This window comes from Rana temporaria, chromosome 1, assembly GCF_905171775.1.
Source record: "Rana temporaria chromosome 1, aRanTem1.1, whole genome shotgun sequence".
Classification (NCBI taxonomy): Eukaryota; Metazoa; Chordata; class Amphibia; order Anura; family Ranidae; genus Rana; species Rana temporaria.
In genome coordinates, this window is record NC_053489.1 from 390,322,539 (window position 1) to 390,335,971 (window position 13,433).

The following is a 13,433-nucleotide window of genomic DNA, read 5'->3' on the forward strand; positions in this document are numbered from 1 at the left end:
TTCTTAGTGGGGAGTACCCTCCTCCTGTTACCAAATTTTTACAATGGTCTATGACACCGATTTTTTTGTTTATACACCTGACCTCACAAATGCACTTCTGGAAGAATGGTCAAACATTCCCATAACACACAAACAATTTTTCATCCCCCGTCCTCCCCTAGAGCCCCTGCACATGTCCATCTACATTACAATACAGTGTAGCCATGGTAGGGCCTGCCCCATTATATTATATATATATATATATATATATATATATATATATATATATATATATATATATATACATATATATACATATACACATATACATACATATACATACATACACATACATACATACACACACACATACATACATACATACACATATACACATATATACACACACACACACACACACACACACACACATACACACACACATACATACACAAATATAATGCACATATAAACACTGTTTTTATAAACAGTTTGAGTCAACAGTTGATCTGCCATGAGCATTAAAGTACTCACCATTTCACAATCCAAAGCATATACTCCAGGGCTCTCAGAATCATTCAACTTGTCAAAGGTCTTCACAAATCCATCCAGATTTTCCTTACGACCATCTTGCACATGTTGCTGAGGAAAAATCAGAATACATAAGCATGAATTACCTGAAGCCACAAAATCACAGATATTTATAGATAACCAAAAAAAAAAAAATGTAATCTTAAATTATTTTTGGCAAAGAGATACAAAGAAAACAGTTGGTATAATCAATATAAAAACAAAAAAGTACAGCGCTCAGTGAATCAAAACAGCCAATATACGATTAAGAAATATTGGTATGTTATACAATGACAGCCAATATGTGATTGAGAAATATTGGTATAAAAAACCGTGACATATATGAAAAGTAAAAAAAGTAAAAAAAAAGAAGTATAAAAAGGTCCATAAGCGTGATCCACATTAAACTGAATGGATGAGAAGAAATTTCATGGAGTGCTTGTGAATGTTTTTAGGCAAGATGAAAATCCTCCACTGGAAAGAACACCCAATTTAGTGAGAATATAGGGCCAGATTCACAAAAAGGGATACGCCGTCGTATCCCTGTTTCTATCTATGCGACTGATTCATAGAATCAGTTACGCATAGATATCCCCAAGATCCGACAGGTGTATTAGTTTTACACTGTCGGATCTTAGGATGCAGTACCGCGGCCGCCGCTGGGGGGAGTTCGCGTCGTAAACCAGCGTCGGGTATGCAAATTAGCAGTTACGGCGATCCACGAAACTTTTTCCCGTCGTTACGTCGCCGCAAGTGTTAGTTTGCCGTCGCAAAGATAGGGCACCTTTTACAAAGTGTAAAATTACTACACCATGTAAAAGTATACCCGTCTTTCCCGCGTCGCTTTTGATTATTTTTTTATTTTTTTTTTTTTTAATTTCCGGCGCAAATCTTTTTTTCACATCGCAATTCACAAAACGTCGGCGCGTCGCAATTTCGCGCAAAGCACGTCGGGAAATTTGCATCGGGAGCATGCGCAGTACGTCCGGCGCGGGAGCGCGCCTAATTTAAATGGTACCCGCCCCATTTGAATTGGCCCGCCTTGCGCCGGACGGATTTAGGATACACCGCCGCAAATTTCCAGGTAAGTGCTTTGTGGATCGGGCACTTAGACAGAAAATTTGCGGCGGTGTAACCTAAATCGGTTACGTTACGCTGCGCCCAGGCTACGTGAATCTGGCCCTAAATCTCCTTACCAGATGGATAGACCGTAATTGCAGCGATCTCATAAGGCCCAGGGATGTTTAGAGTCTTCCCAATAGGACGATCTCTGAGTATGGAAAATGCAGGGAACAATTCCAAATAGTATACGCCGTTATATGAATATGCACATATAACACCGTTGCGTATGCACATATAACACCGTTGCATGTCTCCGTACGGTGCGTGATGACTTCACTTAGCTAGGCCACAAACTTTTCATATATGTCACAGTTTTTTATACCAATATTTCTCATTCACATATTGTCTGTCATTGTTTAACATACCAATATTCTTCTTTATATCAATATTTCTCAATCACATATTGGCTGTCATTGTATAATATACCAATATTTCTTAATCGTATATTGGCTGTTTTGGTTCACTGAGCGCTGTACTTTTTTGTTTTTATATTGTCTTATTTACTTTGGTATCTCAATAGTACTGGCAGCTTTTCATACACTAACGTGTGTTCACTTATTTTGCTAGCGCAGTGTTTTTTTCCTTCCTCTTGTAGGAAAGAAAACTTTTTTCACAGTTGGTATAATCAAACTCCGGCTTGCTTGAATGCCCACTGTTTCACACAGATAAACAGAATGCTTGTATTTTAACATGGTCCTTGAAAACCTAGACTGGCCATACTCGCAGATTTTTTTTTCTTCCATCTAAGCTAAAATGGTGGAGAAGGACTATATCTTCCGCTGTGGATGTTGCTGGCTGTCAGAATAACCAAACAGTGCCTGCATCTGTTTGAACTGACAATTTTTTATCTATTTTTTATATATAAATCGAACAATGTCAAGCATGTGGATACCAACAGGGCCACCCACAGACCACCAAATTCACTCCATGTAAGGCCAGGTCAAGCCTTCAAAAGAAAGTTATCACATTTTAACATCTTAGGCCCCTATGGGGGGATCGGATGAACACAGACCGTCTGTCCGTGTTCACCCGATCCGATAGACGGTTTTTCCTCCGTCACACTTTGGCGGATCGGAGCGGGTCGGATGTCAGCGGGTATGTCACCGCCGACATCCGCGGCTCCATAGAGGAGCACGGAGCGCCCGTTCAGGTCCGCCAAAAAAACTGGCAGGCGAACCTGAACGGGCCGCCCATGTGAAAGAGCCCCTATGGCATGCAAGTTTGTAAACTCTTAGAACTCAAAACTAGACTTTTGCATGCATTCATGTCACTTCTAACTTGAAAACTACTGCCTTTGCCTCTCTTTTTATTTTTAGTTCCTTGTCTTAGGTTTTCTATCCTCACAAAATGTACAGTACTTTAGCACATGGGTGCTTGTTCTGTTTTGCTTTGCCTTGTTGACATTCAGCCAATTCCCATTTAAAGGGCTCAGTTTATCATTCATTTCCCTTTATTCTACATTAATAACCCACATTAGCAATTATTTTAGAGACCAGAAGGATGTGGATGGCTAGTAACAGCAAAGCAAATACTCTTGCGCACAAGTGTGTTAACCGGATGATCTAAAATTCAGGGTGGATAATGTCTCAGGCCTGGCTGCTCTCCAGGATAGGGGTATCCTAGCAGTCAAAGAAGAGAATGGAAAAAAGACGGCGCACCAGCCTTGTGCATTATCCTTCGATATATTAAAATGAAGAAATATTAAAAACTACTTGCAAGCATAAAAAAGGAACCGCAATCCGTCTACTAAAAGCAGTCTCTAGATCACGAAAGAGGACACGTGAACCACTGCTGGCATAGCAAAAGGTAACCTTCTTCCAGAGATGTTGATGGCTTCCCGACTACCTCTGATTGTCCATAATCCCCTTATTACAACTAATTAAATGTGCAGTTTGAGCAACTATAAACATACCTACAAAGAAGCATTTGTGATGATTTTTTTAATGCAAACAATGCTGCTTGTAGTGGATGCATCAAATAAAATAAATGTTGCTAGGTAAAGAGATTATATAATTGTTCCCTCAAACTGATTTCTGAAGGCAGCATCAAACAGCCTCCCAGAGTATCTAATTTTTCACAGCAGGTTAGGCCGTTGCCAGGGGTGTTCTGGTTATACTTTTCATTCCCAAATATGTATGTTAATTGAATACGTTGTTACGCATTTTTTTTCCATTGCAGTATTCCTCAATTACAGCCAAAATAAAATAAAAATTGAAGAACTGGCATATAACATAGCAGGATGAGAACTCAAAATACAAATATGAATATAAAGAAATATCAAATGTCACGATTTTGAAAATTCCAAAAAAAAAAAAAGAAAAGATTGGTTATAAGCGAGTGAGAGAAAAAGGAGTCAGACTCGGAGATAATTTTTAAATGGGTAGGTTTTAGTTTTTGCCCATAGATGATAAAGTAATTTGATTTGTGAGGTGGTCTCTCGCGCTACTGTGATAATATAGTGAATGATTAAACAGAATAAAATCTCAAAGCAGCAATACCTAAAACGTGTTTACTGTGCACAAATAGGTAGATTCACAAAGAGTTAGGCCGGCTTATCTACACATAAGCCGACCTAACTCTGAATCTAAGCTGACCTATGTTTAAGTGTATTCTCTAACAGAGATACACTTAAACATATCTAAGATTGCAATGTTTTGGCTTAACGCTAGGTGGCGCTTCCATTGCGGCCGGCGTAGATTATGTAAATGAGCATTTACAACGATTCCCGAACGAACGCGAGCCCGCCGCAGTCGATAAACGTCGTTTCCGTAAGGCCTTAGGCCTATGAGGTGGAATAACAATGTTAAAGTATGGCCGCCGTTCCCGCCGCGAGGTTCGAATTTTTTACGTCGTTTGCGCAAGTTGTCCGCGAATCGTGAGTTACGTCGTTTACGTCCGCGTCGAAATCAATAGGCCCGTAAGGCCTACTTAGCCGCAATGCGCACTGGGAAATGTAGTCGCCCGGGGCATGCGCAGTGTCAAAAAACGTGAGTTCAAGCCACATTTCCATACAACACGCCCGCCTCCAAGTCATTTGAATTAGGCACCCTTACGCCCGCTCGTTTTAGGCTACACCGCCGTAGATTAGCAGGTAAGTGGTTTGAGAATCACTACTAGCCTAACTAATTTACGGCGATGTAGCCTAAAAAGGCTAGGCTGCCCTAAAGTTAGGCCAATCTACGTGAATCTACCTAATAAAGTATAAAAATTGGTAAAGTGATATCGTGCTTAAAGCGGAGCTCCACCCTAAAATGGAACTCACGCTGATCGGAACCCGCCCCCCCTCCGGTGTCACATTTGACACCTTTCAGGGGGGAGGGGGGTGCAGATACCTGTCTAAAGACAGGTATTTCCACCCACTTCCGGCCACACGTCACTGCAAAAGACGGGTTTTTCCTGACTTCCCGTCTGTCCCTCGTTGTGTGCTGGGAACACTCGGCTCCCAGCACACAGCGTGTGAGCCAATCGGCGGGCGCAGCGCGACTCGCGCATGCGCCGTAGGGAACCGGGTAGTGAAGCCGGAGCACTTCACTTCCTGGTTCCCTCACAGAGGATGGCGGGGGGAGCAGCAGAGAGACGAGCGATCGCTCGTCCTCTGCTGCGGACGGCGCTGGACTCCAGGACAGTTAAGTGTCCTAATATTAAAAGTCAGCAGCTGCAGTATTTGTAGCTGCTGGCTTTTAATATTTTTTTTTACTGGCACATCCGCTTTAAGTCAGGTAAAATAATTTACATACAAAATATCATCATAAATTGCCAGGTAAAATGTGAAAATTGGTACTAGTGACAATCAACAATCAAAAGTGCTTCTAAGGAGAGCTAAACATGATTATAATGTGGTAACTTGAGATAATAAATGAATAAATAAATAAATCAATAAACATAAAAATGAATAAATATAAATAAATAAATAAATAAATATAGTAGCCACAGTCTATCAACGTGAGTGTGCAATAGAATCAACTCAAAGTGCATGTACAGTCCTCTTAAAGCGGTTGTATACCTGCGATGATTTTTTTTCCCCCCCATCTGAAAGGCAAAAGCCATAATGAGCTAGTATGCACCGCATATTAGCTTATTATGAAATACTTACCTCGGAACGAGGTGAAGAGAACTTACCTGGTCCACGCCGAGCGAGATGTCATCTTGCTTCGGCGTGTCTTCCAGGTATCGCCGCTCCAGCGCTGTGATTGGCTGGAGTGGCAAAGTCGTCACTCCCCCGCATGCACGGGAGACTTCAATCCGGCGGCTGCCGGCCCTTTAGCCGAGGATCCCCGCTGCGCATGCGCCGCTGCAATCAGAGGCGCATTGCGAGTGGAATATCTCCTAAACCGTACAGGTTTAGGAGATATTATTATACCTACAGGTAAGCCTTATTATAGGCTTACCTGTAGGTAAAAGTAAAAAAAACGCCTATACAACCACTTTAAAGTGTAAAATACTACATAAATATCTGTCCCAGAGGTGCACTGTAGACTAGTGGTAGCCTTGGAGTCCATATAGTATAAAACACTCAGGTGGGTGCTATAAACGTTGCAGATAAAAATAGAAAAAAATCCTCCCACTGGTCTCCCAGAACTCTCACCTCCTCAAAATGGTAATAGGCCTGAAAGTATCTCTTATAGATCAGCCTCGAGCTCTGTTATCGGTCATCTCTTCTCTATGTCTTCCAAATCTGTGTGCAGTTATAGCTCCAGCCGATTTGTCTCTCCTGGATATGTCTATCTCTCCATAGTTATTAAACAGACCTCAGATAGAGAGCCACAATAATGGGGGGGGGGGGGGGAGAAGAGGCCTCAGATAGTGCAGTATCGTTAAAAACAAGTATTTTATTAAAAAACTACTAGGTGGTCTCTTACATGGGATAAAAGAGTGAAAGCAAAACAATGAAAACGGCGTTCTGGACGCCTTCTCACATGGGTTCCGGTCACTTCCGGTTTGCGTCTGCCTCGCGTGCCCTACGTCGTTACGTCACGCTCCTCGTGACTTCATCAGGGAAACCTGATTGATTGCTGAGGCAGTGTTTATATTGCGTATGGGCCGGAAGTCACGTGTCCGCCATTTTCTTGTGGTCCGTTCTAGTGTTATTGAAACCTTCATTTTGCGGTGGCTCAATTGTAGATCACGGCGGCCATTTTTTTTTAAGACTGGGCGAGATTAAAAAGACACTGATGTCTATGATACATGTATCATGCAGACAAATGTAGACGCTATAACTTTTGCGCAAACCAATCAAAAAACGCTTACTGCGATTTTTTTTACGAAAAATATGTAGAAGAATACGTATCGGCCTAAACTGAGGAAAATATATTTTTTTTATATATTTTTGGGGATATTTATTACAGCAAAAGGTAAATAATATTGGATTTTTTTTCCCCAAAATTGTCGCTCTATTTTTGTTTATAGCGCAAAAAATAAAAACCGCAGAGGTGGTCAAATACCACCAAAAGAAAGCTCTATTTGTGGGGGGAAAAAGGACTCCAATTTTGTTTGGGAGCCACGTCGCACGATCACGCAATTGTCAGTTAAAGCGACGCAGTGCCGAATCGCAAAAAGTGGCCCGGTCATTGACCAACAATATGGTCCAGGGCTGAAGTGGTTAAACCGTGGCTATACAACATACCAAAAGGCCAATTGATACAAATAAAAAAGGAGCTGTACGAAAGAAGAAGATTTCAACACACAGGCGGAACTGATTGGCAAAAGGTTCAAAGAGAAAGGATATGAGGAATCATGGATCAATAGACAAATATTAAACGTTCAAGAGATGGACAGAAATTACATACTCATAGATAGACCCAACATCGTCTACAAAAGGGCACCGACATTGAAAGATAGGATAGTTAAATCAATAGTTGTCCCCCCACCTAAACCGAGTTACACATTTTTTTATGAAAAAGGGTTCCATCCCTGCCGCAACTGCTATGCTTCCTGACATGCTAAAACATTTCAGGGAAAGAGAAAAGACTTGTTTTGACCAGTGTTAGTGGAAACACACAATATACGGGATTTCATAGGATGCCATACGGAAACAGTAGTGTATGTACTACAGTGCAGTTGTAACCTGCAATATGTAGGTAGAACGAAAAGAGCACTTAAAATCAGAGTACAAGAACACTTACAAAATATAGTAAAGGGATTCCCCAAACACAATGTCTCGAGACACTTTGCCCAAAAACATAACCGGGATCCCACACAACTCCAATTTTGGGGCATAGAAAAATACAAAAGTTCTTGGAGAGGTAGCCATAAGATCAGAACAATCAGTCAAAAGGAATCCAGATGGATTCACACTTTAAGAACACTTAATCACACTTAAACACTTAATCCAGGAGGAATGAATGTGGAGTGTGACTTAAATTGTTTTTTGAGCATTTTTTTTATATCCACATTCATTCCCTATCACTAAACCAAATACACCCACCTGTCAGACAATATTATTTACGGAGCCCCTTGATATGCACTTCATCCACTAAGTGGACATTTAGCCCAGTTGTGGATTGTTATATTTGGACACACAAGGGAGACATCCACAGCTTAGCTACCTAGTCCCCGTGCTGATTTTAAGAACCATTGACTCACCAATTGGGTAGTTCTATTCTTTAACACTTTTTCCATTGCACATTTTATTATACATTTCATTTTTTCTATTAACCATTTCATATTGCACATTTATGGCATACTGTATGGTTTTAAATAATTTGACATATATGCATTTGAGTCTACTGGATCGTTTCCGGACACTCGTGGTTTGCGACAGCTGAGGATGTCATTCCGTATGTCATGTATATCATTCCAGATCGATATATATTTCCAGCCGATCATTTAACCTTTTGTTTTTAAATAGCCCATTTGTCTATTGTGGAGATGACTACTGTAGGGAGATGCCAGATTGTGGGACGGACTCCACACACTGATCCATCTCCTTATCATATTTTATTATTTCGACTTCTTTTATTTATTGTACTTAGACCTGAGTTGCAGTGTAAAATACAGGGGCCACTGCTTTATACATTTGTCTGCATTATACATGTATAATAGACATCAGCATCTTTTCAGCCCATTTTAATCTCACCCAGTCTTCAAAAAAATGGCCGCCGTGATCTGCAATTGAGCCACCGCAAAATAGAGGTTTCAATAACACTAGAACGGACCACAAGAAAATGGCAGACACGCGACTTCCGGCCCATACACAATATAAACACAGCCTCAGCAACCAATCAAGATGAAGTCACGAGGAGCGTGACGTAACGACGTAGGGCGCGCAAGGCTGACGCAAACCGGAAGTGACCGGAAACCCACGTGAGAAGGCGTCCAGAACGCCGTTTTCATTGTTTTGCTTTCACTCTTTTATCCTATGCAAGAGACCACCTAGTAGTTTTAATACAATACTTGTTTTTAACAATACTGCACTCGGAGGCCTCTTTTCTCCTCCCCCCCCCCATTATTGTGGCTCTATCTGAGGTCTGTTTAATAACTACGGAGAGATAGACATAGCCAGGAGAGACACAGATTTGGAAGACATAGAGAAGAGATGACAGATAACAGAGCTTGAGGCTGATCTATAAGAGATACTTTCAGGCCTATTACCATTTTGAGGAGGTGAGAGTTCTGGGAGGATTTTTTTCAATTTTTATCTGCAACGTTTATAGCACCCACCTGAGTGTTTTATACTATGTGGACTCCAAGGCTGCCATTAGTCTACAGTGCACCTCTGGGACAGATATTTATGTAGTATTTTACACTTTAAGGGGACTGTACATGCACTTTGAGTTGATTCTATTGCACGCTCACGTTGGACTGTGGCTACTATATTTATTTATATTTATTCATTTTTATGTTTATTGATTTATGTTTATTGATTTATTTATTCATTTATTATCTCGAGTTACCACATTATAATCATTTTTAGCTCTCCTTAGAAGCACTTTTGAGTGTTGATTGTCACTAGTACCAATTTTCACATTTACCTGGCAATTTATGATGATATTTTGTATGTAAATTATTTTACCTGACTTGAGCGCTATATAACTTTACCAATTTTTATAAAGTAATTAGATTAGCAGGACATACCCATAGTATAAATGCCTTATAACATTTAAAACAAAGTTAGCAGAGTAATTTGCAAGGAACAAGAGACGTATTTTATAGTTTATCCGAGGGCATAACAAAAATAAGTAAATAAAACACTAATAGCATTAACCATACAAAATGAGAGGGGTAAAGGAATTCCCCTCCTCCCCTGCATGGACATTGTATTCTGACAGCGGAACTCAAGTCCCTTCAGCAGATGAGAAATCAACTTCTGTCAAGGGGGGAAGCCCATGCACAGATCAAAAATGTTCCCATCCTAAGCCAGCTTTACTTTATAAAACTTTTAAAGCAATAACCAAACAGCAAAACCAAGCTTAAGGCTTATGAATATTCCCATTATACATGAAGATAAAAAAGACATTGTATAAAAATATTTTTTTTTAGATTCCTGCTTCACGTAGTAAAATGTAAAGTAATCCAACCTTGGCTACTTGGCATCCAGGTGATCCAACTCCACTAGAGCAGCAACTATACTGAGTTTCCCAACCTCCAGGTGCTACAGGAAAAAAGAATTCTTTATAAAAACACACATATTACTCAATATATAGATATATCCTGTACACACACACAAACCTACTAGTAATAGTTTTCATTCACTAAAGCAATATCATGCAGACAACTTTCCAAACATCACAACAAACTGGGAATTTCTAGACATAAATATAACCCTTATATCTTCTAGTGTTAATTTCATACATCATTCTTCATTGTAAAACAAGTTTTTATATTACTGCTTACACACACACAATCTTATATTAATGCATTTTCAGAACCCATTATTCTCACACACTGTTTGCAGATCACTCTGCCCCTTCATGATTCAGACGGCACCTCTCTGCCTTCTGAGACGACCCCAGTGATGAACACACTCCTCTTGGCGTATGGAGCATCCACTTTGCGTCACCGTATACTCTACCCCACAACGGCAGCATATTCGGCAGGAGGCTGTCAGAAATAAAAGAAAGTTAAAGTACTATTTTTAAAATACACTGTGCAATTATTGCAACAAATGCTGGAATTTTTGCCAAACTCATTTTAGAAAATGTAGTGCAGGAAAAATAAATTTATGTATATATTAATGAAACATTGCTTTTATTTTTTCACCTGTAATACAAAAGAACAAATCTATCCCATATGACTGTCCAGAACAAAAGCCACAATTACTCACCAGCTGGGCTTTTCTTTTCCTCTGTTGTAAAAACAACAGCTTTCCCAGGTTTCTCAGGGTGTGCCAAGGGATAGCCATGTTCATTCAACTGCTCAGGGGTCAGGATATAATTCTTCATCGATTTGTAGAGTGTTACGTCTATGTACAGGTAAGGGAATACAAAGATAAAATATTGTTTGTTTAACCAAGTCTCTTTCTGAGATTTGTTGTTTACGAAAAACATTTTTTTTTGCTAGAAAATTACTTAGAAAAATAACGTTTCTTGCTCATACATCACGGTACACAGAGCCTTAATTACATAATGGGTTATGTAGTCACCACAGGTGATTGGACACTGGCAAACCCAATTTGAATTGAGTTCCTCCCTTATTTAACCCCTCCCAAATGGAGAGTACCTCAGTTTTGTAGCAAAGCAATAAGTGTTCAACTCTGAAGAGGGGTGGGAGCTCTGTGTCCCGTGATGTATTTCCAGGAAAAGGATTTTACAGGCAAGCTGTATAAAAAATCCTATTGTCTTGCTCATACATTACGGGACACAGAGCCCAAGAAAAGGATTTTTACTGGTAATCTGTATAAAAAAAATCCTATTATGTTTGGGAATTCTAACACCCTAGAGAATAAAATGGCGGTCGTTGCAATACTTTATGTCACATCATATTTGCGCAGCGGTCTTACAAGCACAGTTTTTTGGGAAAATGTTTTACTTTTTTGAATTAAAAAATAAGACAACAGTAAAGTTAGCCTAGTTTTTTTAGGCAGTCTAGAGCTAGAATTATCGCTCTCACCCGACCGATCGCGGTGATACCCAACATGTGTGGTTTGAACACCATTTTCATATGCGTTCGCTGCCCACGTATGCGTTCGCTTCTGCACGCAAGCTTATCAGGACGAGGCACGTTTACATTTTTATTTATTTTTTCTTATTTTACCTTTTATTGTTAACACTGTTCTTTAAAAAAAAAAAAACAGATACGGATACAGGTGGGGGCCATCTTCCGTTCACTTGTCTCCATACCTGGCCACAGGAAGGACCCGATCGCCGCTGCCGACGGCTCCGGTAAGCGGCGGAGGGCACGAGAGAGCGGCCCTCTCCCGCCGCCGATAATGTGATCTCGCAGCGGATCCGCCACAGAGACCACCATTGTCGTAAACAGGACCGCCGCCTGAAGACGAGGCTACCCGTGTTATGGCAGCTAGCTGCTGCCATAACAGAGATATCTCTCTTCAAAGTGCCAATGTATATAGTCGTGCGGCGGTCTGGAAGTTGTTAAATTACTTGACCTGCAATTTGTAATCAAACAGGTGTATGCATAAAAAAATCCTGATCAAAACCAGCAATTTTAATTTATATTTAGAACCTTTGCCAGGTTATTTAAAGCGGAGGTTCACCCTAAAAAACATCTATGTACCATCCCATCCAGCATACTTGCGTCAGCTATAGTATGTTTTTTTTTGCGCTGTATTTACCGTTTAATCGTGCAGTTAGGTTTCAGACTCCCGCGGGTAGTAGGCGTTCCTATGAAGAGGGGAACACGATTGACGTTCGGCTATGACGCGTTCCGAAAATAGCCGGAGTAGGACTCGGCTCTTCACGGCGCCTGCGCACAGACTAGTCCTATTTCGGCTATTTTCGGAACGCGTGACGCGCCATAGCCGGACGTCAATCATGTTCCCCTCTTCATAGGAACGCCTATTTCCCCACCGGATTCTGAAACGAAACAGAGCGATTTAAAAAAAACAAAAAAAAAAACAAACATACTATAGCTGACGCAAGTATGCTGGATGGGATGGTACATAAAAAAAAAAAGTTTTAGGGTGAACCTCCGCTTTAATGTTATGTTTGGCCACTCTAGAGGGATTCCCCCTCACTTTAAGACTTAGTGTACACTTGCTGTTCCCACTGCCCTTGCGCAAAAGTTATAACGTCTACAAACTATGGGATAGTTTTATGGAATTTTTATTTATTTTTTATAGTAATGGTGGCGATTAGTGACTTATAGCAGGACTGCGACAAATCAGACACCAAGTAATACTTTTTTGGGGACCAGTTACATACAGGGATACAGTGATCAGTGCTAAAAAAAAAAAAAAAAAGCAGTCATTGTACTAATAACACTGGCAAGGAAGTGGTGATCATCAGGGGCAATCAAAGGGTTAAATGTATCCCTAGGGCAGGGATATGCAATTAGCGGACCTCTAGCTGTTGTAAAACTACAAGTCCAATCATGCCTCTGGATGTCATGCTTGTGGCTGTCAGTCTTGCAAAGCCTCATGGGACTTGTAGTTCTGCAACATCTGGAGGTCTGCTAATTGCATATCCCTGCCCTAGGGGGTGCTTTCTAACAGAGATGTGCTTCAACTGTAAGAGGACAGAGATCCATGTTTCTGTCTAGCAGAAGCACAAGATCGGTCTTCTCCTGTCACAGAATGGAGATCTGCCTTGTTTACATAGACAGACCTGCTGTTCTGTATGCCTTGGGAACGATCGGTGGGTGCCAGC

The 13,433-nt window shown here is 40.7% G+C and overlaps 1 protein-coding gene across 7 annotated transcripts in view; it reads right to left on the reverse strand.

The window, feature by feature from the left end:
• The window catches only part of REXO1 (RNA exonuclease 1 homolog), a 213,213-nt gene that overhangs the window by 76,223 nt on the left and 123,557 nt on the right, over positions 1 to 13,433 (reverse strand). For 5 of the 7 annotated variants that reach the window (XM_040322589.1, XM_040322588.1, XM_040322586.1 and 2 more), the window contains 4 exons: positions 10,934 to 11,071; positions 10,597 to 10,710; positions 10,188 to 10,261; positions 514 to 621 (listed from right to left, as the gene is read on the reverse strand). In XM_040322589.1, coding sequence (XP_040178523.1) covers positions 514 to 621; positions 10,188 to 10,261; positions 10,597 to 10,710; positions 10,934 to 11,071 — 434 coding nt within the window. Of the gene's footprint in view, positions 1 to 513; positions 622 to 10,187; positions 10,262 to 10,551; positions 10,711 to 10,933; positions 11,072 to 13,433 lie in introns of those variants that run through there. The other 2 variants (XM_040322591.1, XM_040322590.1) reach the window with 2 other exon arrangements.